This window comes from Drosophila kikkawai, chromosome 2L (genome assembly GCF_030179895.1).
Source record: "Drosophila kikkawai strain 14028-0561.14 chromosome 2L, DkikHiC1v2, whole genome shotgun sequence".
In the NCBI taxonomy this organism is placed as follows: Eukaryota; Metazoa; Arthropoda; class Insecta; order Diptera; family Drosophilidae; genus Drosophila; species Drosophila kikkawai.
The window spans coordinates 10749596-10777109 of NC_091728.1; the positions used below are offsets into that span (position 1 = coordinate 10749596).

Consider the following 27514-nt stretch of genomic DNA (forward strand, 5'->3'; position numbering starts at 1 on the left):
ATTTTTCATCGACGCGATCGCAACGCTGGCCGAAGATCTGCTTAATTTGTCGATTTGTGAGCAAATAAATACTTTTAAATTTGTGTTCCCGTGTTCGATTTAGTTATTAACAATAGTTACTGCAGTCAGCTTTCTGTGAGAGCATTTTATTTGTGGGTAAGTTTGTTTAAACGTGATGGTTTAAATCCGGTTTGCGCCGGTGCATGATCCCTTTTTTTCGCCCACTGCGCAGTTGCAAAACAACAGTAACTTGGTGTTCTTCTTGTCTCTGCTGGTTTTTGCCCTTGCACTTTCTTACTGTTCTTTTTTTTTTTTTTTGCTGTAATGATGTGCGTACAAAATGTGTGTGTCTGCGTGGGTTTTATTGCTTTTCTTATTGGAATGATGCTTTGTTTGCTTACAAATGTGTCATACATACATGTATGTACATGTACATCATTATGTATGTATGTAGCCTGTTCCTGTAAGGGCAAAAGCAGGGGAGACTTAGGGCATGCCAATTCTGGGACACAGCTTGTGGCAAAATACATACACACATGTATGCACTTATGTACTATGTACATATATGTACTTACAGTTGAAGTCAAAATAATAGCACTAAATAAAACAATTATTAGATATGTTTATCCCATCTTTTAATTCTCCCTTTCTTTTGTAAGGTTTTAATTTGATTTAATTTACTTTTTCAATGCGTCCCCTTAACTGTAATTTCACAATTAATATTTCATATAAGGGTATGCAATAGAACTTTACAAAGCTTGCAAGAGGACAAAGACAAAAAAGAACGAAGAGAATAAATTTTAGTTATGGCATGTTGAGGCTCCCTTAGCCATTAGTTTCAATCACCATAAAGAAATCAATGTTAGCGGTATTTATTCAAACTGGTCGGTGGTTCCAATGACTATATATTAACCTGATATCTGATATAGGTTATGTATGTATGTAGATTCCTTTCTTGTTACAAGTATATTTTAATTGTTTATTTAATTTATTTTTTTTTACAATAAAAAAACATTAATTTTTTGTGTTCCTTTGTTTACCATGTATTTTTCAGAGATTTTATGTGATATTTCTAAATTTTTTTCCGTACAACATTCCAACGGACACAACTTTACAAAATGGTTAATAACACTATTGATGGCGAAGGTATGTTTTCATTTTTCTCTTGTTTTTGTGTTTTATTTTTCTCAAAATTGTTTCCTGGCTTTTTCTATAAATTAAAGCCGAATTTAATGAATAGAATTAAGTACATAACTCTATTCTCCTAAGGTAGTAAGTGTTATTAGTTAGTTTATAAAATAAGACTACTTTATTTAATATTAGTTTTTAAGGTATACTAGTTTATCCAATAATTTTTGACTTGACCAAGTTTTGTAAAAATATACCTTTAATCCCGCAAGGACCTATGTATGTGCTTAAGGCCGTTGTTTCAATCAGAATATGCACCGAAAATAAATGTCTGCAATTTAAACAATTTTAACCGGAAGCCCTCTTCTATGCAATTACGTCTTTTACAACTATTATTATTTTTGTTGTTAATTCTTTCAGTTTTCAGTTGTTGCAAAGCGGGCAAAAAAGCCAGCAATTTGCGGCTAGTGGCAATGGAGAATCGATTTGTTAACAGCCGTAGAGCAATTGCCATTGCCGCCGCACCACCAACAGCGGTCAGTGGACCTTCCATATCACTCGACTGCCTTCCTTGGTGTCCTTTTCTTTACAAGTCGCCTGGAACGCTGCAGTACAACTTTTTCCGCACTTACAAACTTACACTGTCAGACCAGGACCTACATATATAAAACGAGTTAATAAACGTCAGTTGTAGCCGCACAGCACTCGTATATACAACTGCAAAGTGCAGTAAAGAAAAATCGTTATTATTATATATAATTCTATATATAAAGGAAGCGAAAGAAAGGGTATAGTAAAAAGGAAAGAAAAAAGCGTCTAGGTACAGGAGCTGACACACTAAATGCTTGCTGTTTGTAGGATATAAATATTAAATTAGATAGATAGGGCAACTATGATATAAAATTTAGATTCTTGTAAGTCTTAAGACAAATCGTCTGGTGATCTGGCATATAGCATAGTGCTAAAGATATTTTATTATATGCCTTCCGATTTTATACAAAATTGTACCCTTTGGAAGTGTATAAATAGGCAGAGCCACAAACTATGTAGGCAAACGTTGTTCGCAAAAGTTTATTGAACTGGAAGCGCGTAGGCTCCTTCTGTGAAATGCAGCAAACTGGGAAAACTTTGCTATGCCGAACTGGGTACACACTTTCTTTCAGTCAACATAATATTATTTGTAATCATAACAGCATTTGTAAGAGAATAATTTAACGCAGCCTTAAGTTTTACATGATTTGGTCCAGATGTTTCTATCTCTAAACGTTTTAAACGTGCTGTATTGCCTTTCCCACATGAGTCCAAGCGAAACATGCAATAAAAATCAATCAGAAAAGAATAGGCTAAAGCCTCAACCCCATAGATCCCTACATACATCCCCCACAAAGCTGTTTCAACAAACATATGTTGCGGAATTATGTATGTGGGGCTAAACTGACAAATATTCACATTGCATGCCTTCGATAATTATGGGTGCCGCATATGCATGCATTAGTAAGCAGTGCAAAAGAGTTTCTGCGAAAACTTTCATTAAAGTGGACATTTTGTGGTGCAGTTGCTGGTACTTGTCGTTTGGCTTGCACACCCCTTTGTTGTGGTCATGTACAATGTACATACATACTATATGAACTAAAGCACAGTGCAGAAACATAAGTGCTCCAGTGGGCTCTGGGTTGCGAATATGGTTTTTACTAGGGATGTTCATTGCTTGTTTGGGTTTTTTTTTACAAAAATTAAAGTAATTTGTACTTCCATAAATCATATTTTATAAATTATGGGCTAACTTTTAGGGCAACTGGTGCTGGAAATGCACAAGAACCATTTTTAAAGGGTGAGAGGAAATCCAGCCTTAAGTATGATTGGGAAAAATAAGCAGCTTAAGGATAAATCATCCGAATTTGAGAAAAATCAATTGTATTACTCTCAAGTCTCTATTTAAGCCGATTGTCTATATAAAAAATAAAATATATAGTTCACTAGTAAAGGAGATCTTGTATTTTGGACACCCACCTGTAAATTTGTGCATTATCGGTTAAAAGGCCAAGTGCCAGTTGGGGTTGAAGGGGAGTTTATCCGTTTTTTTACCCCTCTGAAGTCCCATTTCCCTTTCTGTACATTTGGGCAATGCATTAATAATGATGTGTGGGTACCAAACACGGTATGGAACGCATATCACGTAAAGCGTCACGTGTTTACAAGCAGTTGCGTTGGACGATAGTTTGGTCTTGAGACGAAAACTATAAAAAATATTAAGTGGTGGCTATACAGGGAAAATACTATACTAAATAATTTCGTATTGAAAAATGTTGTATCAATATATATTTTCTGAGATTTTGTTAAGGGTATGTAAACTTTGGAATAGCTTAAAATTCCATTAAATAATATAGGGTAACTCCTCGGCGAATAGGCATGCAATTGACTCCTACATGTGTATGGTCAACTGTGGTGCAGACGAAGAAGGTGGAACATTAAAGAACTTTTATGGCCGGAATTTCAATAGCTCAGCGTACTTTACTGCTGGTTAAATTCTTGCCGCTAGGCCAGCTTCCCTTTCTCTTTCCAGACATGTCTTGCATCTTCAACTCAAATCTCTCGAGGATGTTGATTTTTTATTCATACCTATAGGTGTATAAAATGGTGTCGAGGTCCCCAGCCTGGAGTCCCTCATAGTTTCAATTTTCCGTTTCCGGGCTGCCCTTTAGCCGGATGTACACGGCACAACAACTCACAGCCACAACAAACCGGCAACCCCTAGAACAACTACCATAAGCCTTATTCCCAAAAAAATAAACAAAGAAGAAACGCAATAATTTCAATTAAACTGGCAAAGCTTCTTAATTTATTAAATTTGTGGCATGTTAAGTTCTAGTTTATGAGGAGAGCATAGAGGAGGTGAAAGTGAATGACATTTTGGGGGAGTTTTGCTGATAAGACAATTTCAGTGTTTAAGTCAGTCAGAATGTGTTTTTTTTGTGGCTTTTTACAGTGCGTAGAAATTTTATAGTACGCTCTTGCACTTTAAAAGCTTTTCTTTATTATTTGAAATTTGAGGAAAAAATATATATATTTGTATTTAAAGTGGAATAGCATGTAAAAGTTGACATATACTTTTAAATATCAAAAACTTCTAGTTTTTTAGGAAATATTTGTTAATCATAAAAAACCTTTTCAAAACCTTGAATATGTATTCAAAGGACTTTAAAATGTATGTACTACGAACAAAAACAATCGAATTTGTTTAATACAAAAAGTTTGAAAAGAAAATGCTTTTTTAAGTAAAGAAACATTCAATTAAAATGAAACGATGCCTGAACCATACACAGCAATAGCGAACAATAAAAACTAAGAGAAAACCCAGAGTTTTAAATTAAATATAAAGTGGTAAATGCTTGCAGCATGTGTTAGTGTGTGTTTGTACTTGCAATATAATCGAACTTCAACCGCTGCTCTGTTGTTTATTTGGCTCAGCTCCTTGTACAAAAGGGGGCTGGAAATACGATCTGGGAGGTTAGTAGGTGCACTTCTTCTGGGGGTTGTCGGTGTCATTTTGCAACGGCGAGACTACAAATACAAAGACATCGAACACAGTGGGGTATTTAACCCCCAATTTTTTGATATATTCAATGAAATTTGTTTACAACTAGATGCAAAATAATTTGACCTTTTAATGGGTTCCATAAAAAACTAAGACTTAATGTATATACTGAAATATGTAATTTATATTACTCAGTAATATATTTTCCTGTATTTCTGCCAAAAATCTCTAAAAGTTTAGTTATTTTAAAACTTAATTAATCCATTAAAAAAAATGGTACTTTTATCAATTTTTAAATGACATTTATTTAAAAATAGCCTACTGTTTAAGAAATCATTTATACTGTTCCGTATGTTAATTCTACTTAATGGAATAACAATCCTTGTTCACATTGCGTCCCCCTTACTCAATCCGCCTTTTTTTGGGGTCAAATATGCCACTGTGCAACGGCAAAAGATTGTTTTTAGTCAACATTGCCTTTGAGGGTGGTTATGGGAGTCGGAAAGCTCTGGGCTCTGAGTCATACAAAAAGAACTTGACGAAAAAAGTCTGCAACAGGCATCGAAAATATACCTGCACTTATGTATGTACCTGTTAAGTATAAGCAAGGGTTTGACGTTTGCTTAGTATAATGCGTAAATACATACAACTCCAAAACATTTAATAATTATAGGAGTTTTTAATCTATAAAATAAATTCAATCCTAGATTCAAACGGATATTGTGATGTCAAAGGTGTATTTTCTATCATAAATCATAGTTATAATAAGTAATATGATTATATAGATATATGATTAAGATTTGATTTAGATTTGTTAGTTCTCCAATTGGTGTAATGTGGCCTTGGTAACCATCTGAGCCTTGACTTGGTTTCTTAAAAAGCTATTGCATTACGCGTTTACAATCGTTTTTATTACTCTCAACGAGTAAATAAATTAATGATTGACGATTTCATCGTCCTTATTTATGGCCTAAAAAGATTAAATACTTTCAATTATTATATTTTTAAGACAACTGTAGGATTAGTTTTAGTAAATTAGCCTTATTTCCTGAACGTTTAATACTTATTGTTATTGCAATCACATTTTAAATGTGTGCTTCCGTATATTTGGCCCCACATTTTGTTGTTGTTTAAACCAAACTAGAAACGGAGGGACAAAAGCAATTCCCTGCAGGCCTCTTCCGTGGGCCTCTCTGCCTCTTGTCTTGTTTTACTCTCCCTCTTTTGGGCCATATTGTGACTCATCGGTGGCTCCAAGTGGGGTTTGTTCAGCTGGCGCCGTTCTGCTATTCAAATTGCCGCTCTATATCCTTGTCCCCTTTCCGTATCCTGGGTGCCAGCGGAACCCGACGCGTCGCCAGCTTCACACTCCGGTCCTCTGACTCTGGACTAGTGTTGTCAGCTCTTCGGGTCGTAGAAAAGCTTGTAGTTGCAATTAAAAGCTATAGGGTTTTACTGTAAAAAAAAAAAATTTACCAAAAAAATGGTCCCTAAGCACTAGGTTTATAAAGATTACTTATTTGTGGCATCGTAAAATATAAGAAATGTTTCTGAAAAGCTTAAATTTTTGTGCAAAATAATTCCACCTTTGCCTTTGCCTGTTGTTAACGGTATATCCTGTCGGAAAAATAGCTTAAATGGCATCACAGCTCCGGACTTGAGTTCGCTTTTGCTGTGTTTTCGGCTTTTGGCTGCTTTTTGAGTCATCGCCATTTTATTTATTGTTCTTTGACAGCTGGTCTTCTTTTCTCTCTCTCATTCTCTTTAGCAGTGACTTTCTCTCAGACATTTTTACCGCGTCTCATTTAATTGTAGTTAATAGTTTTTCGATATTCGAAAAAGTATTTCGAATCTCTCTCACTTGTCTGTCTGCAGGCATTGCCAGAACAAACGTTAAACGAATAACGTTAATGTTAAAAATTTTAACTGATGGTTAAAAAAAAACGGGAAATTTTAGAATTCATATTTTTAAGTAAGTAAGTAAGCTCTAAAGCTAAAATATAAAAACTGAATGTAATAATTTGAAATTTATTGAATAGATTGAATATTAAAGTCAGGATTAAAAGAGTCAGGAAGGAACTTTTGTAATGAGAATTTATTAAACTTCTTAATTTGGGCGTCTTTAAAAAATTTGTAATTATGAGTCCGATTATTATAGTCTTTTTCATTTCATTAAATAAATCTATAAATTATTTTTTTTATATTGTTTAAAGAACATAGCTTTCTTTACACTTAGGTTAAATATTTTTCTGCCTGCTTCTGGGTTAAGGTGCAAAAAGTCCGGTATTATGAAATCAGCCGGTTATACTCAAATGCACTTTTGCTCTCTCTCTTACTTTTTAGTTCTCACACTATTTTTCTCTCAAGCTGCTCCCCATTTTTGCACTGCGCAGTCGTCAAAATTCGAATTCGGCTTTATCGAGATTAGTAAATTCCAAAATAAGGGAGACTTTAAACTTTTAGCCCAAAAAGAGGTTTCAAAAAAGACTATGACTAAAAATATGCAACCCATTGAAATGTATATTTCATTTGTGGTTAAGTTTAGACTTTTCTTAGCTTATTTGGCTGCCTGTCGAATACCGAATGTCAACCCTTAAAACAGCAGTAATGCTCCTCACACTCTGCGACTCTCTCTTTTAGCTGCTTTTCGCTTTTGGCTTACCGCCCCCGTTGCGGGGCTTGTCCTTTTTGTATGTGCTTTTTGTCCTTGCCTTGAGACGGCGCTGACGCTCACGTCGGCGCAACGATTGGAGCTGGAGCCAGGCAGCTATGGTTGTCAGTCGCTCGCGTACTGTTGAAAAATTAACATCGACATAATTTAGTTGGTCTTTGTCGTTCGCTGCGTTCGTTACATTTCGTCGGTGCCTTGATCCATTTTCGAAAAGGATTTTGTTGAAAACAACAACAACAAATATTCACAGCCAAATCAATACAAACAAATTACGCCGCGTAAAAGCCCATCTTAGAATCCATAACCCATTTGGTCGGCAGAACTGCTGAATTGCTTACGAGTTTTATATTCATAAATATACAATACAGCAGCAAGTGGTTGCCCCGCCCCCTCCTTAAGTCCGAGTTGAAACGCAAAACCGTAAAGAAAACGTAATATCCGTGTGCAAACTACTACAAGTAGCAAAAAACGCAACGCCAACAATTAATCCACACATATCCCAGCCATCCACTACCAGTTTCACCACAACTTACTTAGCAAAACAAAGAAACCAGCGGTCATCATCATGCTGATTGGATTAGTTCGCGATTCGGTGATGCAGTGCTTCTGCCATACGTGCCGAGCACCCGGTATTCTGCCAGCAGGTAAGCATTCAGCATCCCAATTTTCGTATTCGAAATCTGGTAACAGTTTGACAACAAAATAAATGTACCATTAACTATGATTTGTAGTGTTTTTTATATTATTTACGTAGTTTTAATTTGTTTTTATGAATTTTCGTTAAGCTAATTCCTATTAAAGTTGGGTTTAATATTGTACAAGGATACGGTTAATTTTAAATATTAATTTCAATATTTTTGTAATTTCTTATCCTTGAAGAAGAGGTCATGCAAATTGTTTTGTTGTTGTTTATTAAGGGTCACCTAAAAGTCATGGTCAAACTCATTCCATTCTGTTTCTACTGAATATTTCATTCAACCCATTCGTAAGCAATCTACATTTTGTTACTCTTTTGCTCATTCCTCTTAACCCAAAGTTGTTTTAGCATGTCCTTGGCTGGTACAAAGGTTTTTCCCAGAAATCTGTGTTTGCACCCAAATTTGTGTTTGCTTTTCTCAGGTCTTATTTGTTTGTTCAGTTTGAAAGGACAACTTACTCCAATTAATTGGTTGTAAAAGTTAAATAAGGAAAGAGACATCATATTTCATTTTGTATTTCTGTGATCTTATTTGTCAGATATTTATGGCTAACCGCTATTCCACATTAACATCTCAAACAATTCATTAATCATACAGACTCCCACTATACCCGCCCGCCTGGAGATAAATTAAGTCATCGGTGATTCACTAATATGTAATATACACATCAATGACAGACGAAAAATCAATTTTGGCTTGAAAAACAACTAGACAGAAATTGCTGAGAGCATGAAATCAATTAAAACAGTACTTTTTAATAGAAAATATTAATCATAATCTAATTGGACACATTTTAACATAATCGAAAAACAATTTACATATTTTTTGACGCCCCTAAATAACAGTTAAAAGTCTATATAAAAAAAAGTCTATATAAAAAAAAAGTATATAAATTAAACCAGAAAGTAGGCAATAACAAATTTTTTCCCAGCCGCCGCGACTAGACTATTTTAGTATTTGGCTTGCGTTGTTACACGGCGGCGTGTACCATCGCATGGGGCGCCAGTCAGCCGGCAAACGATGAGTCACCATCCAAATGTCGGAGCTGGAGTCTACGAGTACGACTTATATAGGCATGAAATTGAAGTGTAGTCGTCACACATTTTAGCTAAAGGAAAGCCCTCTCTTTGCTGCATTTAAGTGCGTTTTGAATGGCTTAATACGAAGACCATTCAATAATGCTCGAATTTGCCTGCTTATATTCATTTTATTGGAATATTAAAGCTCCAGTAATCGCCGCAAACACACACTCACATATTTTAAGCGATACGATTGCGCAATATGCACACGGACCAGCGAACACACAAGCAAAGTGACGACAAAGGACGGCATTTATTGATTTATTAACCGCCTCTTATATAAAAACGAGAAAAAAATGGCGAGTTCATAGGCAAACCGAAGTTCAGCTACCCTATAACAGCAGAGTTTTAAATTATTTACTAAACATGGCCAATACAGACGTGTTTAAAAACTAGTTAGCTTCAAAAATACTAAAAAAAATTAATAAAACTATCAAGTTTTTTATACCCTTGCAGGGTATTATAATTTCAGTCAGAAGTTTGCAACGCAGTGAAGGAGACGTTTCCGAACCTATAAAGTATATATATTCTTGATCAGCATCAACAGCCGAGTCGATCTAGCCATGTCCGTCTGTCCGTCTGTCCGTCTGTCCGTCTGTCCGTCTGTCTGTCTGTCTGTTTCTACGCAAACTAGTCCCTCAGTTTTAAAGCTATCTGAATGAAACTTTGCATATAGTCTTCTCTCACTGCTCTCACTGCTATATATGTCGGAACGGGCCGGATCGGACGACTATATCATATAGCTGCCATACAAATGTTCGATAAATTTTTAGAAAAAAAATTATAACTTAGCTGTTTTTCAACATATGTGCACTATTTTTTACTTATGACCATTTTATATTATTTCTGAATTTTGGTAAAAATTTTATGAAAATCGGACGACTATATCATATAGCTGCCATAGGAACGATCAGGAAATTAATAGAAAAAAAATTATAACTTCGTTGTTTTTCAAACTATTTTTATTTACTCTGAGATATAAGCTTATTTTATTAGTTCAGAATTTTGGTATAAATTTTATGAAAATCGGACAACTATATCATATAGCTGCCATATAAACCGATCGGTAGGTGTAGGGAAAATGTAAAACTGGGAATGTAAAACTGTAACTGTCAAACTCTCAACATAATAAGTATAGATAAAATGCAATGAAATAATATCTGCAAGGGTATACAAACTTCGGCGTGCCGAAGTTAGCTTCCTTTCTTGTTTTTAGATATGTTCTTGAATATATGAATATATAAAATATAATGTATGTAAACAGTCATTTTAATAATATTTATATTCTTCTCCCTAAAAAGGGTATTAATGAAAGTCGTCAAGTAAAAAGAGGCTCGAAAAAAGAAAATGCAGAAAATTGAGAATTTACCTATTATTTTGATGAAGGCGACGAGGCATCACGAATAAGGGTGCCTTGGTACAATGCATACCTTGGAACCGTAATTATATATAAAGTGCGCAAACCTCGTACTATACCAATTATAATAAACGTTTTCTGAATTACGATAATTAAGTATGCACGCAAAATGGTAGTTTTTGGGGTTTTTCTTTGATTTACACATTGTTTTTATCAGAAGACAAGTGCAGTAGGTTGTTTGTACAGCCTGATTTTTACCAGGAAAAATTAATATCTTTAATATATACTAGCTTGTCACAGAATTTAAGTTTGGAAATACTTACTGGACTCTGTGCAGTGCCTAGTTCCCAGTACAATGGCAGTTACAATTCAAAGGCATTTCATGTAAAAACATTCAGCTTTCAACATTCAGATCCTGGCATGAAGATAAATCAAATTAAATTCCCGCAGACGTCAAGTTGAGTTGATTTGTCACTCCGGATTTCGCTGGCCTCTCTGCCCTGCAATTTATCTTTATTTATATCCAAAAAGCCATTACCGAAAAGCATATGATATTTGACTTTAATAAAATGTATGAAACTCAGTATGGGATTTTCATAAAAAGTGAAAATGGATATAATTGCTTGTTGCTTAAAACTTACTTTAATTATACAAGAGCTAAATTTTATGAGAATATGAAACCGTTTGTGCTTTTGCCCATAAATTTTAGAACGGTGACCTCCTGGTTCTTTATTGAAAATGCAACCAAAAGTAAAATTTCCTTTTTGGCAAAGTACCAGTAGAAATTGTGAATACTAATAAAAAAAGTATTCTCCCCAATTTCCTTTCAGCACACGCTGCCAACAAATTGAAGTAGCCAAAAAAAAAAAAAGAATTTTTAATAGCAATTTCGAAGCAGGGAAATCAAATTTTCCAAACGAAAGGCCAGAAAGGCTAGAACAGTAAGAAGAAAGAGGTAGAAAAGAGGGTGAAATAGAAGGTTAAGTGTTTTCCCCCAACAAAATAGGGGAGAAATGTGCTGATGTGTCGTGCCCCCTGAGTCAGACAATTAGTGGCATCGCAAGTGCAGACCGAATACGAAATCAAGGCTTCTGCCTCATGATGGAAGGCTCGAGCGATGAGGATAGAAATATTCTAGGAGGGAAATGAACATGAAACCATTAAATCAAAAATGAACAGAGATAAATGAATTTACCTGACCTTAAGTCTTCATAGTGGGATTAAACGAAAAGTACATTTCCTTAAATGGTTTCGGGAACTAAAAACTTGTGCGATTCATTAAATAGTTCAACATTTTTGGAAGATTTTAAATTATCTGTTCTATAACCAACTTAAATTTGTATCTACTTTTTTATATAAAGGTTCATATTTTCCATTGACATTGAGTTCATCAAACTCGCGCATTCTTCTTTTGTATATCCCCATAAAGAAATTTTCTGTGCTCCTGGAGCCATATTTTGTGACAACACTCAACAGATTTTCTATCGAGATTTAGTCTGGAAACTGTGCAGCCGTTTACCCTTTTGGTCGTTTTCCTGCTGGAAGGTCCTGAGATGTCAACATAGACATATTGATCCATTATTGATTTTGTTCAATGTATAAAACGCTTACTAGAAATAGCAGCTTTTTATTGTTTCCATGCTGCATGGTGAAGTGCTTCAAATTTGCTCGAGAGTTAGGATCCTGCCAATCCGCCAAGACTTAAAGAGTTCAGGAAGTTATTTTTATAGGAATAAGCTTTAAACACAGAATATTCGACATGGCAAAACCAAATGGACTGTCCACAAATTGACGGTCACTGTTGGGTAAGACTCTTTGGGAACACTGGTTACTTGATACTGCGCACATTCATCAACTTGCCCCAGAAAAGTAATCTTATTTAGTTAGTTTCTGTATTCTTGGCAGAGCTCGGAGCAACTTTTTAACTCGGTTTGCGGGATATATGTTGATCACACTGCCGTTCCCGCACCAGCTTCCTCAGTACGCTCTAGTATATTATGTGGGGACACTCTGGGTAACACGTACTGGGTAACATTTTTCCATATTATCCCAGCAGCCGTAGGCTCCTCCTGCGTTTCTTTTGTTTCTCCGCCGCGGGCGCCTTGTGCATGTGGCTCACGTAACAGACGCATACATAACGAAACTTAATTTTCATTATTTTGTTGGTTTCCCTTGCCTTCCGTCTCCGGTCTGACAAATTTCAAATTTCAGCGACACCGAGCCAGTGAAAGCCAATATATTGGACTTGAACTTTCGTATTTATTTGAATATTAACATGCTCAGATATACAGATTGGCCAATAAATATTACAAGGAAGTGGCCAGAAGAGAAGTAGCCATCTCTGTGGCTATATGTCATCATTAGTCAATCAAACGATTCGGAGGAATGAGGTTCAACGGAATATTAAACTCATGTACACTTATCTTTTGCTTGCTTTTTTGTGTTATTATAGGAGACTATTATAATGACACTAAATAAGTCTTGTCCTGGGACGACAGCTCACCTGATGTGTTGTTTGAGCTCTGATATAGGTAGATATTCTACAGACAAAATGTGTTTATTCTTTGGAGTTTCCTAGGGACTCTGGCTCCCTCAGCAGCTACGTGATTCTGTGTCGCTGTCTGTTCCCTTAATTCAATTTTCTTTCAACTCTAGCACTCGCCTTTTTTTGTAGACTGTTTCAGCAACATTTCCTTTATATAGCATTCGTCTCATGGTCGAGTTTATTATTTCGCATTTTTTCCTGCCTCTTTGCGCTCCTTTGTTTGGGTGTAAATTGCATTTACACTATTTTTTTTTTTGTATCCTTTAGGGAGATAAAATAAACGTACCTTAATGGCGCCCAACCTTATTTGGGTTAGTTAGTCCCCATCAAATGTCAAATGTTTTATCTTCTCCTCTCACTGGCGGCTGTTAAATAATTCATACATGCTTTCCACTCTCATTACGACGCCCCCTTCTGCCAGGCCAAGCCAGAAATTAAACACTTCAACAATGACACTGACATTCGCATATGGCGCTCGTTTGTTCCGTACCATGTAGTGATGGTGGTGGCACTGGCACGAAGCTGGCCTCTAGATAAATGCCTGATGGGTGCACTTTTAGCCCCTCAAATGGTAAATTGCAAAACACATTTCGTATTCTGATGTATTTTTAGATCTGAAAAGTAAGCTAGGGAGTACAATTTGTTGTATTCTTTTGATAATTTGATTTTGCATTTCCACAAAATTCCCCATACCCCATACTTTTCAGCAGATAGACTCTAGACTATTATTACAATATGATTTTCTTAAAAACAAGATAGCAGCCATCCTGTAGCCTTATAAAAAAGGAAGAACTGCCTTCTTTTGTCCATGAAATGTTGGTGCACCTAAGTGGCTTTAGTATTTTTCATGGCGCCCGAAACTTTAAGCTTAACAGACGTCCTCGTTCCTCACTTTGTGTTATCTTCTGTGAAACCACTTTCAATGTAATTAGCATAAAAGCTTATACGCATAAAGGACACTTGGCAGATTGCCTTTTCCCTACTGTTTAAAAGCGTTTTAATAAAAATGAAATGTTATTGTCCGAACTATTTTGGCTTAACCTCGGTTTGTGGTTCGCCCTTTCGCAAGTAAAAGGCAACAAACAAAAATAAATTCATAAATGGGGGAAAATATTAATCTTCTTATCCAAGAAAAGCAACCATCATCAACAGCTGTTTAAAATGAGTATCCTCCATTTAGGTAATGATTTTCCATTAACCCTTTCTTATCACCCTTAACACATTTTCCAAATGCAGATGGTTTTCAACCATTATATGGATCCTGCTTTCCTCGTTCCAAGAACATTTAGGAAAGTATATGGTAGTAGTGGGTAAATAGGGTCTAGGGGGAGGTATTTACATCTATACAGAATGGGTCCTAATTGGAAAAACTACACATTACTCCGTTGAATAATGTATAAACGATGGGATGTGTTCTGTCCCGACCACTACATCCATAACAAAAGTTAATACCATTCCTTTTTATATTGAAACATTATATAATTAAAATTTTAATTTTATGGATATTTAGTTTTCTTGTTTCTGCCTTCCTTTTTTTGTGAATAAAATGAATTTTATATACTTTAAATAATGTCAAACTGTTACCAAAATGCGGGTTTAGTCAAAATCCATTGTAATAATTTTATATACATTCTATACATGCTTTCCTAACTACATCAACTTTGAAATACTCTGATAGTCTCGAGAAGATCTGCGCCAATCAAGAAAAATAATAAAATCCGCTCTAAGCAGCCGCGACTCATCAAAAAGGTTAAATTTATAAGTAAGTATGAATTGTACAAGTTTCATTTTGTTTTTATTTTAAAATGCCCTGTAATAAATGGATATATTGTGTTTATGCAACAAATATAGAGTGTAAAGCTAAGTAAAATAGCTGCCTCAAAGGTGTATATTTAGTAAATTTAAATACATATTTATTCCTTAAAAGCTCTATTCCCTCTTATTATTTCCAGCAAAGGGCAAATATGATTTAAAAAAAAAAGAAAAATATTACCCATTAACTAGAGGGTTAATTATGTATTGATATTTCACCCAAAAGCCCTTAAAAAAATCGATCTCTTGAATTGGGACAAGTTGTTGATATTATTTATATTTTATCGATAAAAGCGATATTTTATTGACGATATTTTACAACTTCGATATATCAGAGTTTACATTTTTTTCTATATACATAAATAAGTGCGAAAATATTGTATTTCTTGCTTTTCTTCTCTATATTCTTACATCCCTAGTGTAAACATTAAAATCTCAGCGCATGAAAAATATTTTTAACACGTATACGCCCCGAGTTCCTAGGGGAACTGCTGCAAGAGTCAAGGGCTTTGGCCAAGTCTACTTCGTTATCCCTGACGCCGTCCAGACGGTTTTGACATTTTATTACCACACAAAAGCCAGCAACAACTGAAACGCACACAAAAACATAAAAGAAGAGGGTGGGTGGAATGACTCAATTTGATCCTTCGGGTGCCGTCGGCTGTGTCCTGGTCCCACGTTTTAGTTTTCGGCTCTTACTTTTTCACCTGCCATGAATTTTTTCCCCAAATATTATATATTATTTCTGGGCTTCTTTCAGCGTTGTCTGCTCGGAGAGCACGTATTGTCTATCAGACAGTTTCAATGCCTTATTAGATCTAATCAAGAGAGCAAACTTTGTTCATGGTGCGATTAAATGTGGACGTAGAAGGTCAGATGTGCGTTATAAATAAAATGGTCCGAAAGAGGAAGGAATTAAAATAGTCAACCCCAGGAAAAAAATCGATAAATTGTTTATATTGATTTTAATTAGTAACTGTAGGTTTTTAGCTTTTTTATTTAAGTTTTTGGTCTGATTAAAAATATATATAAAAATCATACATTAAATTTAATACAACTTTAAAGCATTGCTTTGCATTTTGTGTTGAGCTTCAGCAACAGAAATGTTCGTTCTGACAGAAACATAAAATATTTGTATTTCGAGTTCCGAATCTTGTATTTGTCTGGAATTGTTTGTTCTAGTGGCATTTCCGTGTGGCCGCAGGCAAAAACTTTCTGTGCTCGAACCCCTGAAACTTCAATTATGCATTAAGAGTGCCAATGGGTACATAGGAAATAGGAAACAAGGATAGCAGGGGATAGTTTGGGCTAAAAAGCTTGCCATGCTCGGACAGACAAATTATCCAAGCCTTGGCAGGATGTTTGTGCCAGGATAACATCAAGCGCAAAACCAATCCGCTCCTCTTAACCACCCCTCGTACAGCTCAGGATTACTGGACGCTGGTCCTGGTCTCTCCGTTCTGTTGGCATTTGCATTTGCATATGCTATACATATATGGCAAAGAGTAAATGGGGGAAAGGGGAGGAAACGAGGCGAACATGGCATACCAAAAATATAGCAAATTGCTTTGCTTTGGCGCTTAGTTTGCTCTTATTATATGAAAATTTGCTAAACGCCAATTGAATAGTAATAATATTGCCACTGTGGGAGGCGGGAGTGTGCTGTGGCTCAGCCTGATGAAATTATCTATGCTAATGCTAACTGATTTTCCCCGGCGGATAATTGAAATCTAATTGTATTAAATGTATGCTTTTTTCTTTGGTAAATTTTAAAGTTATTCCTAAAATAAAGTGTAAGCTTTATTATTTCACACGCACGGAAAAAGGCAAGGACCTCCTCTTCTCCTGCTGATTCCGCATTCAAGTGAGCTGCTCCTGCCGAGTCCTTGCTCGTAAGCCAGCAGTCTATGTGTGTGTTACCGCAAAATTGCATTGCGGTTGGTCTAAGCCCAGAGGAACATAATTCTGCATATATATAGCCAGAGGCCAGGACATCATCTGCATTCTCCCTTGTTCCGGAGCCATAGAAATCCAACTGCCTCTGTGTGATGATAAATATTTTCATTGAACGTATGATTTTCACACATTTTCCTTCTTTTGAAAAGCGGTCTGGTTCGGTGCTCCCCTTTCTGACAGCTACATATCTCCCTTAAGCCTTATATCCTGGTTCGTTGTTAAGCGTTGCTACTGCACAATTGCTGCACTCAGAGAAAATATTTGTCTTGGATTTTGGAAAATATTGAGTTCTTGTACGGGCAAGTGTAGGGAACTAGTTGCCATTAGCTGAGCTTATTCGTCATCGAAAGCCGGCCGGAAGTATGAAGCATTCGATTTGCGGCAATATCAACGTGCGGCGCCACATTGACGAACGTTTCCACTATAAGGCTTCATAGTTTCAGGTTTAATTACCGTCGACAATCCACCACACCCCTGGGCACGCACACAATCTGCCCTAGCTGTCCTGCGCTCTGGGGGAGGATTTCTACTTCACCTGCATGTTGGCGGCTAATAAACTAAATTGCTATTGGCCATAAAACAATCTTGGAACCAAGGGGGGGGGGGGACGGAATAATACGAATAATATGAGTAGTTTGCCCTCGAAAGTACCCGTGAACTTCAGCATGTAGGCAGTTATATGGCACTAAATATTTATTATCGGTACGAAATCGAATTGTTTTTTTGAACACTGCAAGTTATCGATTATCTGTTTAATATATATCGGACTCTGCCAAAAAAGAGCCTAAATAAATATAATATTTATTTTAATATTTAAATTTATCATACAATTAAACTTATGTCTATGTTTATTACCTAGAAATTTAAGTAAAATTTTCAGGACATTATAATATAACTAAGTTGGTAGCTTCACTGTTGCTTCTTGGGATGATATACATTTCAGGACTTGTGATATACAAGTATCAAACATTATATAACGGTATCGAATTAAAAGAAAACTTTAAAGTAGTAAAAAACTTTTGGTGACTTATTTTGTCTTTGTGTATAAACATTTTACGGTAATTTACCAACATTTCTAGCCGGCTTTCTGCACAGTTTTCCGACCTCCCCAAGCATTTCATCTTTATTTCCTTTGTGTACCCACCAAAACCGGCGACACATTCAACAGAAATTAAGTTTTCAGTCTTGGGGCGTAGCTCGTGTAAATTCCTTCAGCTTTCACATTTTTTTTTTGTGATCCCCTTTTACTTCCGTTTATGGCAGAGGAAACATCAACAACAACAGCATATAAATGGATGCTATTGTTCCGTTTTCTTCATTTAGACGCCTGTAGTGTACTTAAATTTGTCACTCTGTTTTGCGTATCCTTCCCCGTTTTGTCCTTAATAATGCCCCACACGTGCTTACATTCGTCAGAAATAATTCTGTACTTTGGCAAAATGCGGGCTGCTTTGTTGCTAATTTCGTTTCAACTGCTGAATGTAGGAAATAATACAACTTGCTTACTTGTGTTCTTTGCTTTGTTGTTTGGTTTGATACTGTTATTAGCTGCCAGCAGTGCGAACTACGCGCTGTGAGCGAATGGGGCGGATTTCCCCTATAAACAGGATTGTTTGCCCAGCCGGCAAGTTTGTTGGCTTCCCTTGTGGTTACGAGGGCATTGACGCTATGTTTTCGTTGCTGTGTAAAGATAAAGCTTTAAAAATTTTAAGGGCATTATTTTAAGAATTATTTGTTTAATGAAATTGAAGACATCGCAAAAGTACCTTGCTATCGGAAAGTATGCAATACATTTTTTGTTGGATTAAAGTACAAGGAAGCCGGCTCTCAAATCCTTAAATCGCACCCGCTTTTAAAAATAGGACTAAATCCGATAATAATCCGACTCTTTCGAGGGCTCACTTAACGTCATTTTGAAATCCATCTAAAACCAAAGAAAAGCCGGCAAGCAAATGTGAAATGGAGCAAAGAGAACTGCGCAAACTATTGGAAAATCAATAGTGCTATGACCTTTTCCATAAAAACCAACTATTTCAAGTATGTATGCATTTACAGCCAAGTTTGGTGGATGTAGTTGTAAAGCGCATAGAGCGAAATTCCCAAGGAGAAACACTGCAGTGGCAAAGAGGAGACTTGATAACTTAAATTTGTTTTTAGGCCTTCGACAGACTTTTCATGCTGGCAGGTTTTTATCGCAAAAATAAACACTTCATGACACTACGTCGTTTGCAGTTGTCGAACCGGATGGATACCTGCATGTGCATAACTACAGATATATGTATATATATGTATGCTACTTTTCTTCCTATTTGATTATGTCTAGCCTGAGTCAAAACTTGCCCGGTCACGTGTAGAAAGGCAATGCAATAAAGGCGTCTTAAAAACGGCAGGAAGTTTCTTCTGCCATTTGGTTACGTACCTGTCTGGAGCGGAATAGGCCACACGGCATAAAAAACCAAAAGATAAGTTGGTTTTTTTCTGAAAAATGGGTTTATAAAAATATGTATTTTAAGCAGTTTTAAGATTTTTGGTAAATTAATTTAAAATTAGTAAGTTTTTAGATGTTTATCTAAGATACTACCTAAGTCACTAGTCCAGCTACTCCCTTATGACAAATTTATAAAGTTAAAGTAGACTTAATATAATGTAATGTATAACTATTCTTAATTACAGTATATAATCTGCAAATCATCTACTCACTTTTTGGTTTATCTTGCTAACAATTGATTTATTTTTTATTCTCTTTACAGGTAAGTTTCTGCAACTAAAGGTTTAAAACATTATACCCCTTAACAGCAGCTGGAAACCCATAAAAACTGAATAAAAGAGCGCTGTCGGTGGTGCCTAGTTGTATGTAATAAACTTTCTTCTCAAGTTTTGTTTTTAAGAAAAATTAGATCAAAACCTTCATTAACAACTTATACTTCTTGGTGATCTTAGCAAAACATTATTATATGTTTAAAACGACACATATTTCTTTATTATGGTGTTTTTCATGCTTGAATAGCGATTTCTATGAACTATTAGTACTGCTTGGGGGTATAGCACCGAAGATCGGTAGACTGAAGTGATTAAAACTGTAATTTACTTAACCTTTAAGATCCGTTATTGTTTAGGAATAGATCTACTAGGACCTCTGCTATGAAGCTAATAGTGAATTTCTAAGCTTCTTGGATATCTTTCCCTTGTTTTGGCCATATTGTTCTTCTCAACTGGCAACCGAATGCAGTTAAGCGCCACAAATCGACTTGCTTCAAGGCGGGGCCGACAAAAAGGGCTGAAGGATGTTGAGAGTGCTTTTTTTTTTTTTTTGCCAGCCAGACGTAAAACTGTCGCCAAAAACTAGCAAAAACAAGAACGAGTTACCCTAAAAGCGACAGCAGCCACCGTTTGATATTGGCTTTGCAGTGCATGCCAAAAAGGACACGCTACGCGACAAAAATTGAAACTACATTTAGCTTGGACAACAACGTTGCAGAAACGGCCCAAGGCATACATGATTCATTTTTTGTGTCGCTTGGTTGTAGTCCGTTGCCGGCATCACAGTTGCAAAGTCCTTCACTTCGCTCAGTTGCTCTGTTCGTTCAGTTGGCAAATTCCTGCGCGTCAACAGTTTAGTGGAAGAGGAAAAAAGTCTAAGAGCTAAAAGGATTAAACAATTTGTCTGCCTAGTTCGGCACTAAATAAGCACTGTTTCCGGTTTCCTGTTATCCAAAATGGTGGCCATCACTTTGAGCTTGAATAGTAAGTAAAGTCGTTAAACAGACATCGATCTAACTGCTCTGCTGCACAACGGATGTAATAGTATAAATTTCAATCCTGCTGGAATTTGCAAAGCAAATTATCTTGGTTGGCACATTTTAATTAAACCTTCGAGCGAAGAGCATAACTTGCGTGGTACGACCAATAAACTTTCTGCCTTGATACATTCCCCAAAAATGGTGATAATGAGGTGGAAGTCGTCCTGGCACCACACCCTTGCATCCCCCATTTACAAGTGCTGACTCAGACGAATAAAGCAATTAAATATAAATTAAAATGCTTTTATGAATATTATGCAAGAGGCAACAGAAGAAAGCTCTTATAGTTTTTGCTCTTATGAGCGCACCAGAGTTTTATTGAAAAGTTTTTATGCTAAAAGATCCACTTAAATTCATAAAGTTGAAATTTGGCTTTACACATATTTACATATGAAGGTTCTTACAAAAAAAAGTTGTTCAAAAACTTTTCTTTTAAATTCCTATCTCGTTAAGTGTAAAACTTGTGCAGTGCTGGGGATAATGAATTAATAATATTAAAAATGAAAAAAGGCTGATGTTTTCTAGCTGATTTACAAATTCAATCTCTAAAAATAATAACAATAATTCGCTACTAACGTGTATGTACAATGTTCACACTTTTGATTCCCAGGTATATTAAATCATTTATTCAACTACCCCCATAGGATCAATTTTGGATGTTATTGCGAACCAAAAGCCTGAATGATCTGAATTGGCACACGTTATGGTCAGGATTTTTAATTAAATATGCGAAATGTCAACGGCTCATTTTATTTCCACTTTTGTGAGCAAATGGCAAAACTCTCTTTCTTGCTTTCTCTGCCGGAAAAAGGTGCAAAATATTTTAATTGAGGTCAACAATTTGCGCCTTGGTGTGTCTGAATGTGGACGGATTTTATGTTGCTGCTCATACTGGTACTCGTTGAGTACAGAGGGGTTTTTACTAAATGTATGGAATGAGCCCTGTTAGGTATGTTTGATGTACAAACATTCCATAAATGCTTTGAAAAAATGGAGGCAAAGTGTGAAAATTGTGCATATCCACTATATGTTAATTTCAACTAAACACCATTGAAATTTAATCTGTTTCTATTAGCATTTAGTTCTCTTTTTCTTTTAAGAAAAGTGGCTATTTTAGCCTTCTTACGCTGGTTTTTACCACCGTTTATTTTTTGTATTTCGATGAAACTTGTGATATGTTCTCATCCCAAACAAATTAATGAAACAAGAAGGTTTTTTGTTTTACAATCAAGTAAATGGGAGTATTTTACTAATTTTTCCACTGCAGACTTGCAATATGCAGTCCTGGTTGAAATGGCTTGTTTTCTAGGAATTTTTGTTAAAATCAAAACAAACATTGCAAAATTTACAAAGGGAATAAACAAAATATTCCCTTACAAAAATGTCTATAACGCTCTGATTTATTAATCAGGCGAAACTTTAAAGTAAATTCACATTATTCGACCAGTTAACAATCCAAAATATCAACGTGCAAGACTCCCTAATTTCTTGGGATTTTTGCGAATAGGAGTTGGCAGCGCCGGTTTAGAAGAATTACGAACTTGTGCGCACAAAACTTGGCTGTCAACGGACGTTTTTTTTTAATTGAAGAATATATTCAAGCTTTTTTAAGGCTTATTCCGAGACATGTAAGTTTAATAAAATACATCTAACGAAACACTTTACAAGGCTGGTTCAGAGCTTTCTCTTTTTTGCCGGCTTCATGTGAGTCTTCTTCACAAATAAACGCATCGCATTTCGTAAACACAAATTCTGCAAAAGGGCGTCCATTTTCCGGAACACTGCAATGACAACCAGCACGTGTTTTTCGGATCTTCTTGCTAAAATTTGTCAAGCTTAAAAGAGCTGCTGCCGCCATCCAGTTATTTAGATAGCTTCATAAACCTTTACCTGTACCCTTCCCTCCTCCCCAGCGAAATGGCCAGCTTGCAAATACCACCAGAGCGCCACTTTGGGTTCGAATGCTGCAACTGCACTGTGGCCAACTTTCCGGGGCGCCGCTACAGCTGCGGAGTGTGCCCAGGGTACAACTTGTGCGGCGATTGCTTTGACACCAATCTTGTCCCGGAAGATGACCACCATCTGTACTACCATCCGATGAAGGTACATTATACCCGAGCCGCGTTCCAGCTGTACTTTCAGGGCGAGACCTACTCCGCTGACAGTCCCTCGTTCCAGAGCTACAAGTGTGCCTTGTGTGAACTCCGAGGCCTTACTAGCGGCGCCCTGTACAAGCACCTCTCGGAGGTTCATCTTACCCATCCGGACTACGATGAATACGCCGAACTGGTGAGCGCCTATAACGAGACGGAACGAATGAGCCCTGCAGAATTGCGGCAGAACAGGGAACTGGGCTTGCAAGAGCGGTTGATTGAATTTGTTTTGTCACCGGAACAGTCAGGGCGCAGTCATGGCTTGAGCCTGGCTCAATTGCTGGTGCAGATGAAAAGGCTTAGCATAACTGCCCCAGAGTTTCCACATCTCTGTGTGCGGATCATGAAGCGGGCCCATTGGCTTCAAGCCCAGCAGAAAGATGGGGAGATGGAAAAGGCTGTGCAAAAATACGTCAGTCAAATTGAGCACGAGGTGGCCACCGGTCTTTGCGAGCGCCGTCTGCGACTTGATCGCGAAGCTACCGCATCCGTGCGCCTAAATCAAAGGAATGGCGCAACGAGCATTGTTCCAGCTTCCAATGGACCAGTGGGAATGCATACCGCTGCCACACCCACAGCCTTGGTGACCAATCGCACACTCTACCTTAACGCTTTGCGTGAGCTGGAGGCCATGGATGGAAACGAAGACACTGCTATGCCGTGCGTGGTGGGACCTGGTAAATATCGCCAAGCCCTGCTGTCATCGAAGCCACCGAAGGTTTCTCAAGATACTCAGGAAGACCAGCAGGAGCAAAATAAGATTCCTGACAATGAGCGCTTCCTCTGCTCCCAATTCTTAGTGGACAGAAAACCACCACCAAACCGCAGCCGCGTCGTCATCAAGCAGCTCCAGGCGAACTTCGTTGAGGCCATACTCTGTTCGATGCTGGCGGACGAAGAGCTCATCCCATTGCCAATGAAGCCGTTGTGCTTAGATGCTAAAAAGACCCAGCTAATGAATACGAAAAGATTTTATTTCCCTTTGTTGAAACTACAGACAGAAAAAAAGATTTCGCCAATGGAGCAGCCATTCATGAAGGAAATGTTTCGGTTTTACAAGGGTCTCGACAAATACAAGGCCAAGATGGATAAACCGAACGAAAGTTTTTCGACAGATGAGAATGGTGCTGAATCGTCACTCATAAACTCCGATTCGAACTCAAACGGGGACTTTGGTGTTGGCAGTGGCATGCTGGGAAACGGGAATGAATCGCTTTCGACAGTCAATCCAGAAATCCAAGAGCCTGGTAGATTGGACTCTGAGCTTTTGGAATTAAACATGGCCCGTATCATTGAGGGCATCGGTGCTATCATGGACGAGAACGATGGTTTTTGAACAAATGCGCAGTAACGAACTAAATGAAGGCATTTATTTATAATTACAAAAATTATAATAAAAACATTAAATGCCACAAAAATCAGATAGAACTGCCGTAAAATTTTAATTGGGGAAAAATGAATTTCAAAGACAGGTCTATCTCACATTTTCCCTTATTTGAAATCAAAGTTACCAGAGCTTTTTCAGTTCCACCAGCCGGTGCTCTGTTGTGTTTATATAATCTAAAGTATTCGCTCGATATTAGTCGTTACAAAAGCTAGCCAGAAAAAATATTGATCGGAGTATCCAGTATCCCAGTTTTCTGTTTGTGTTTTTTTTGTATTTATTTGGATCCACTCCCAGTACGCGGTTGTAGAGCAAAATGGCTTCCAATTTGGCGGCGATGCATCGAAAGTGCCTAAGCTGCTTGGCCGAGGGAGACCTGGGTCGCCGATACGAGTGCGTTTTGTGCGGATCGGAGGTCATTTATTGCGGCCGTTGCTTCGACGAGGGCCGCAACAGACCGACGGACGGCCACAAATACTATCATCCCATGAAGGCCATTTACAATCAGGCCCATTTCGAGCTGTTCTTCAGCGGGGAAACTCTGGTGAATGGCGAAGCTCCGCAGAGCTATAAGTGTCCTTTCTGCGATGAGATGGGCTTCACCGGCGAGGAGTTGCAAGTACATGTGGCAATGAAGCATGGCGATCATGCGGATGGCCAAGCCCTGCTTGCCATTCTGCTGGCCATGAACCGGTCAGAGTCAGCAGGCAAGAAATTCACGGGGGAAAGCAATGTGGGTGAGTGTACAACTGCAACAGGGGCAGTAGAAGAGTTAGGGAATACGTCAGAATGTCTTTTGCCTTCCTGAAACATGCGTACATATAGGAATTATGTCTATTCACGTATCTCCGTTGTTTCTAAAACCGTAAAAAAGGTGGGATAGGGGTACATATATGAGAAAAATGTTTATATTTTCGAGGAACCATTTGATTTCTCATTCCCTGCATTGCAAACCTATGACTAATATCATCATATCCTCTGCAAGGGAATAACAAACTGCAAAAATGACGTCACTCTACTCAGATGGGGGGAGAAAAAAGCTGAGCTAAGGGTAACAACAACCAGATACGACCGTCCACCCTCAACCGCAACTATCCAAGGCGGCACCCCAATGCACAAATATTGAATTACTGTAACCAAGCCTCCTTCTCTCCTTTTGTTTTTCGCCACACAGCCACTGAAATTCGCTGCCAGGAGAAGTCTCGAGGAGGCCTTAGCTATGAGGTCATCCTGGCCGAGCCGGCACCCAATGTGGCCGTGCCTAAGCGTCCGGTCACCCCCGGCAAGAACGTCAGCGTGGAGGAGATTGAGCAAAAGCTAAAGGCCGCCGAAGAGCGTCGCATTGTAAGTAGATATAAACGAATCTCTGTTATCCACTTTCGATTTTAGCGCCAGTTGGGCTTTATAAAGTTCTAGCTTTTTCTTATCTCAAAACAGTTTTGCATTTAGAAATAATAACGAAATATCATGTTACGTTATCTTTTGCAGTCTCTGGAGGCCAAGAAAATGGCCGATATATCCAGTAAGCTGGCCAAGGTTGAGGAGGCCACTCGCAAAAAGGATGAAATCACTAATGAGTTCATCACTCAGACCAAGGAGCAGCTGGAGTCCAAAATGGAGCAGCATGTGGAGAAGAGAGAAGCCATTATTAGCGATATGAAGGAAAAACTAAAGGTATATTGCATATTTTTTACCTTTGCCATTAAAAATAATTTGTTTTCCTGCAGATCCATGCCCAGGAGATAGAGAAGACGCGTGAGACTTTAGAGCAGCAGAAGGCCAATGAGCAAAAGGCCATCGAGGAGAAGTTAAAAATTGCCCAGTCGCTGCGCGATGAGAATATCAAGAAAATGTTGGATCGTCTAAAGGAGCATGTGAGTGTCTGCAAAAAATGCAATGTCTATATAAATGATTAGGAATTTACTAGTTTTTTTTTATACAATGGAAGGGATATTTTCGCTATTTATTTATTATTGTCTTACCTTCGACTACTTCATTTGCATCAGCCATTAATACATGTAAATCCCCCAAATAAAAGTCAAAAATAATCATTTTTCGTTTACATTATAAACATGAAATTGTATGTGGTATATTCTAGATGTAAATATTTGTGTTTGATCTCATGTACATATCATTTATTTGGTTTCATTTCTCTTATATCCTCTCATTTAGAACACAATCAAAATTGCCGAAATCAAATCGCAGAACGATCAATTGGAATGTCAAAAGCTCGAGGAGAAGGCACGCCTCTATGAGAACAAATTGTTCGCCGCCGAACTGAAGCGTGAACAGGAATTACAGAAAAAAATTGATAAAGTTCAAAAACTAGTACGTTTCTGACCACAAAATTAAGCCTTATCCTTGGACTATCCTTTTATTAGCAGACGTAGTTGCATTAGCTGCAAATTAATTCCCACCTTACTCTTTTTTATTATTTTTTGCAGGAGCGTCGCGCCGAGTTGGTGCGCCAGAACAAGGCTCAGGCCCAGGATATGGACGGCCAGCAGAGCCCCATTGCCTCCTCCGGTTAGAGTGCAAGATGCCATGCACCGCGAGCTATGCAGAGCATGGATCGACATTACTACTAATGCAAATAAAAGCAACTACGACAGAAACAACAGCAACAACAACAACCACACTGCATACACAGGCATATTTCTCAAACAAAAACAAAAAAAAAACTTAAAAAGAACAAACAACATTTAAGCAGAAACCAATAAGCTTCAAAAAAAATTTCAAGTATTATAAAAAAAAAGAGAAATGGAAAGGCGACGAGTGGAAAGGCTCAAGACTCCGAAAAGCGTGCAGGGAGTCACGAACATCAAAAGGAAAAGCAACAAAAACTATTGCATACGGCAAATTAATGCAAAATACATTTATTAAAGGAAATTTACACTAAACAGAAAAAAAAAAGCCTGGTGAAAAAATCAAGCGCAGGCCATTTAATTTTTAATTCGCTTTAAATTTACCGGTTTTTTGTTTTCTTTTTTTAAAGTTACGAACTTTATAGCTTTTACTTTGTTTTACATTTTGAAATTTGCAGTTCCTTTTTGCTTTATTGATCGTTGCTATTATAAATGTATTTTGAAATAATTTGCTCGAAACCCCAACAGCCATGTGTACTTGAAATGTAATTGCCTCTTTAAATTGTAGTTGCATTGCTTTTGCAAGAAAATCATTTTCAATGGATCTTTCTTTTTTATAAAGTATATGTATAATTTAATTTATTAATTTTCACAAAATAAAAAGAATAACAATCAAAAAACGCAAACGTAACGTATATATTTTTTATGTGTTCGCATTTTGTATCTACACATAAATGCATAAGTGTCAAGCTGAGGAAATACATAAGGAATGCTTATATAAAATTAAATAAAAACGGGAAAATTGAAAAAA

At 37.2% G+C, this 27514-nt stretch overlaps 2 protein-coding genes across 7 annotated transcripts; both read left to right on the top strand.

The window, feature by feature from the left end:
* stai (stathmin) lies at nt 1-27087 on the top strand. 5 transcript variants are annotated; one of them, XM_017177547.3, is made up of 7 exons: nt 1-156; nt 1055-1146; nt 25293-25462; nt 25607-25792; nt 25846-25992; nt 26291-26446; nt 26563-27087. In XM_017177547.3, exons 2-7 carry the CDS (start codon nt 1119-1121, stop codon nt 26647-26649), a joined length of 774 nt encoding a protein of 257 aa, XP_017033036.1. In that variant the 5' UTR covers nt 1-156; nt 1055-1118; the 3' UTR covers nt 26650-27087. The 5 variants fall into 5 exon arrangements, with proteins under 5 accessions (XP_017033036.1, XP_017033035.1, XP_070139332.1 ...); XM_017177546.3 differs by lacking the exons at nt 1-156; nt 1055-1146 and adding exons at nt 7885-7978; nt 14692-14775; XM_070283231.1 differs by lacking the exons at nt 1-156; nt 1055-1146; nt 26291-26446 and adding exons at nt 7885-7978; nt 14692-14775.
* Nucleotides 21967-24131, top strand: LOC108082213 (uncharacterized). Of its 2 annotated transcripts, none has more exons than XM_017177543.3 (2): nt 21967-22209; nt 22495-24131. In XM_017177543.3, the coding sequence occupies exon 2, from the start codon at nt 22499-22501 to the stop codon at nt 24068-24070; it is 1572 nt and encodes a 523-aa protein (XP_017033032.1). In that variant the 5' UTR covers nt 21967-22209; nt 22495-22498; the 3' UTR covers nt 24071-24131. The 2 variants fall into 2 exon arrangements, with proteins under 2 accessions (XP_017033032.1, XP_041631686.1); XM_041775752.2 differs by lacking the exon at nt 21967-22209 and adding an exon at nt 22268-22285.
* Nucleotides 27088-27514: the final 427 nt, after the last annotated feature.

What these genes read in the sequence shown, in the direction of transcription:
- LOC108082213 (XM_017177543.3), top strand. Translation starts at nt 22,499, where the DNA reads ATGGCCAGCTTGCAAATACCACCAGAGCGCCACTTTGGGTTCGAATGC.
- stai (XM_017177545.3), top strand. Translation starts at nt 24,435, where the DNA reads ATGGCTTCCAATTTGGCGGCGATGCATCGAAAGTGCCTAAGCTGCTTG. An exon ending in CCGCCGAAGAGCGTCGCATT is followed by an intron (nt 25,463 to 25,606) that starts GTAAGTAGATAT and finishes TATCTTTTGCAG; the next exon opens with TCTCTGGAGGCCAAGAAAAT. An exon ending in ATATGAAGGAAAAACTAAAG is followed by an intron (nt 25,793 to 25,845) that starts GTATATTGCATA and finishes GTTTTCCTGCAG; the next exon opens with ATCCATGCCCAGGAGATAGA.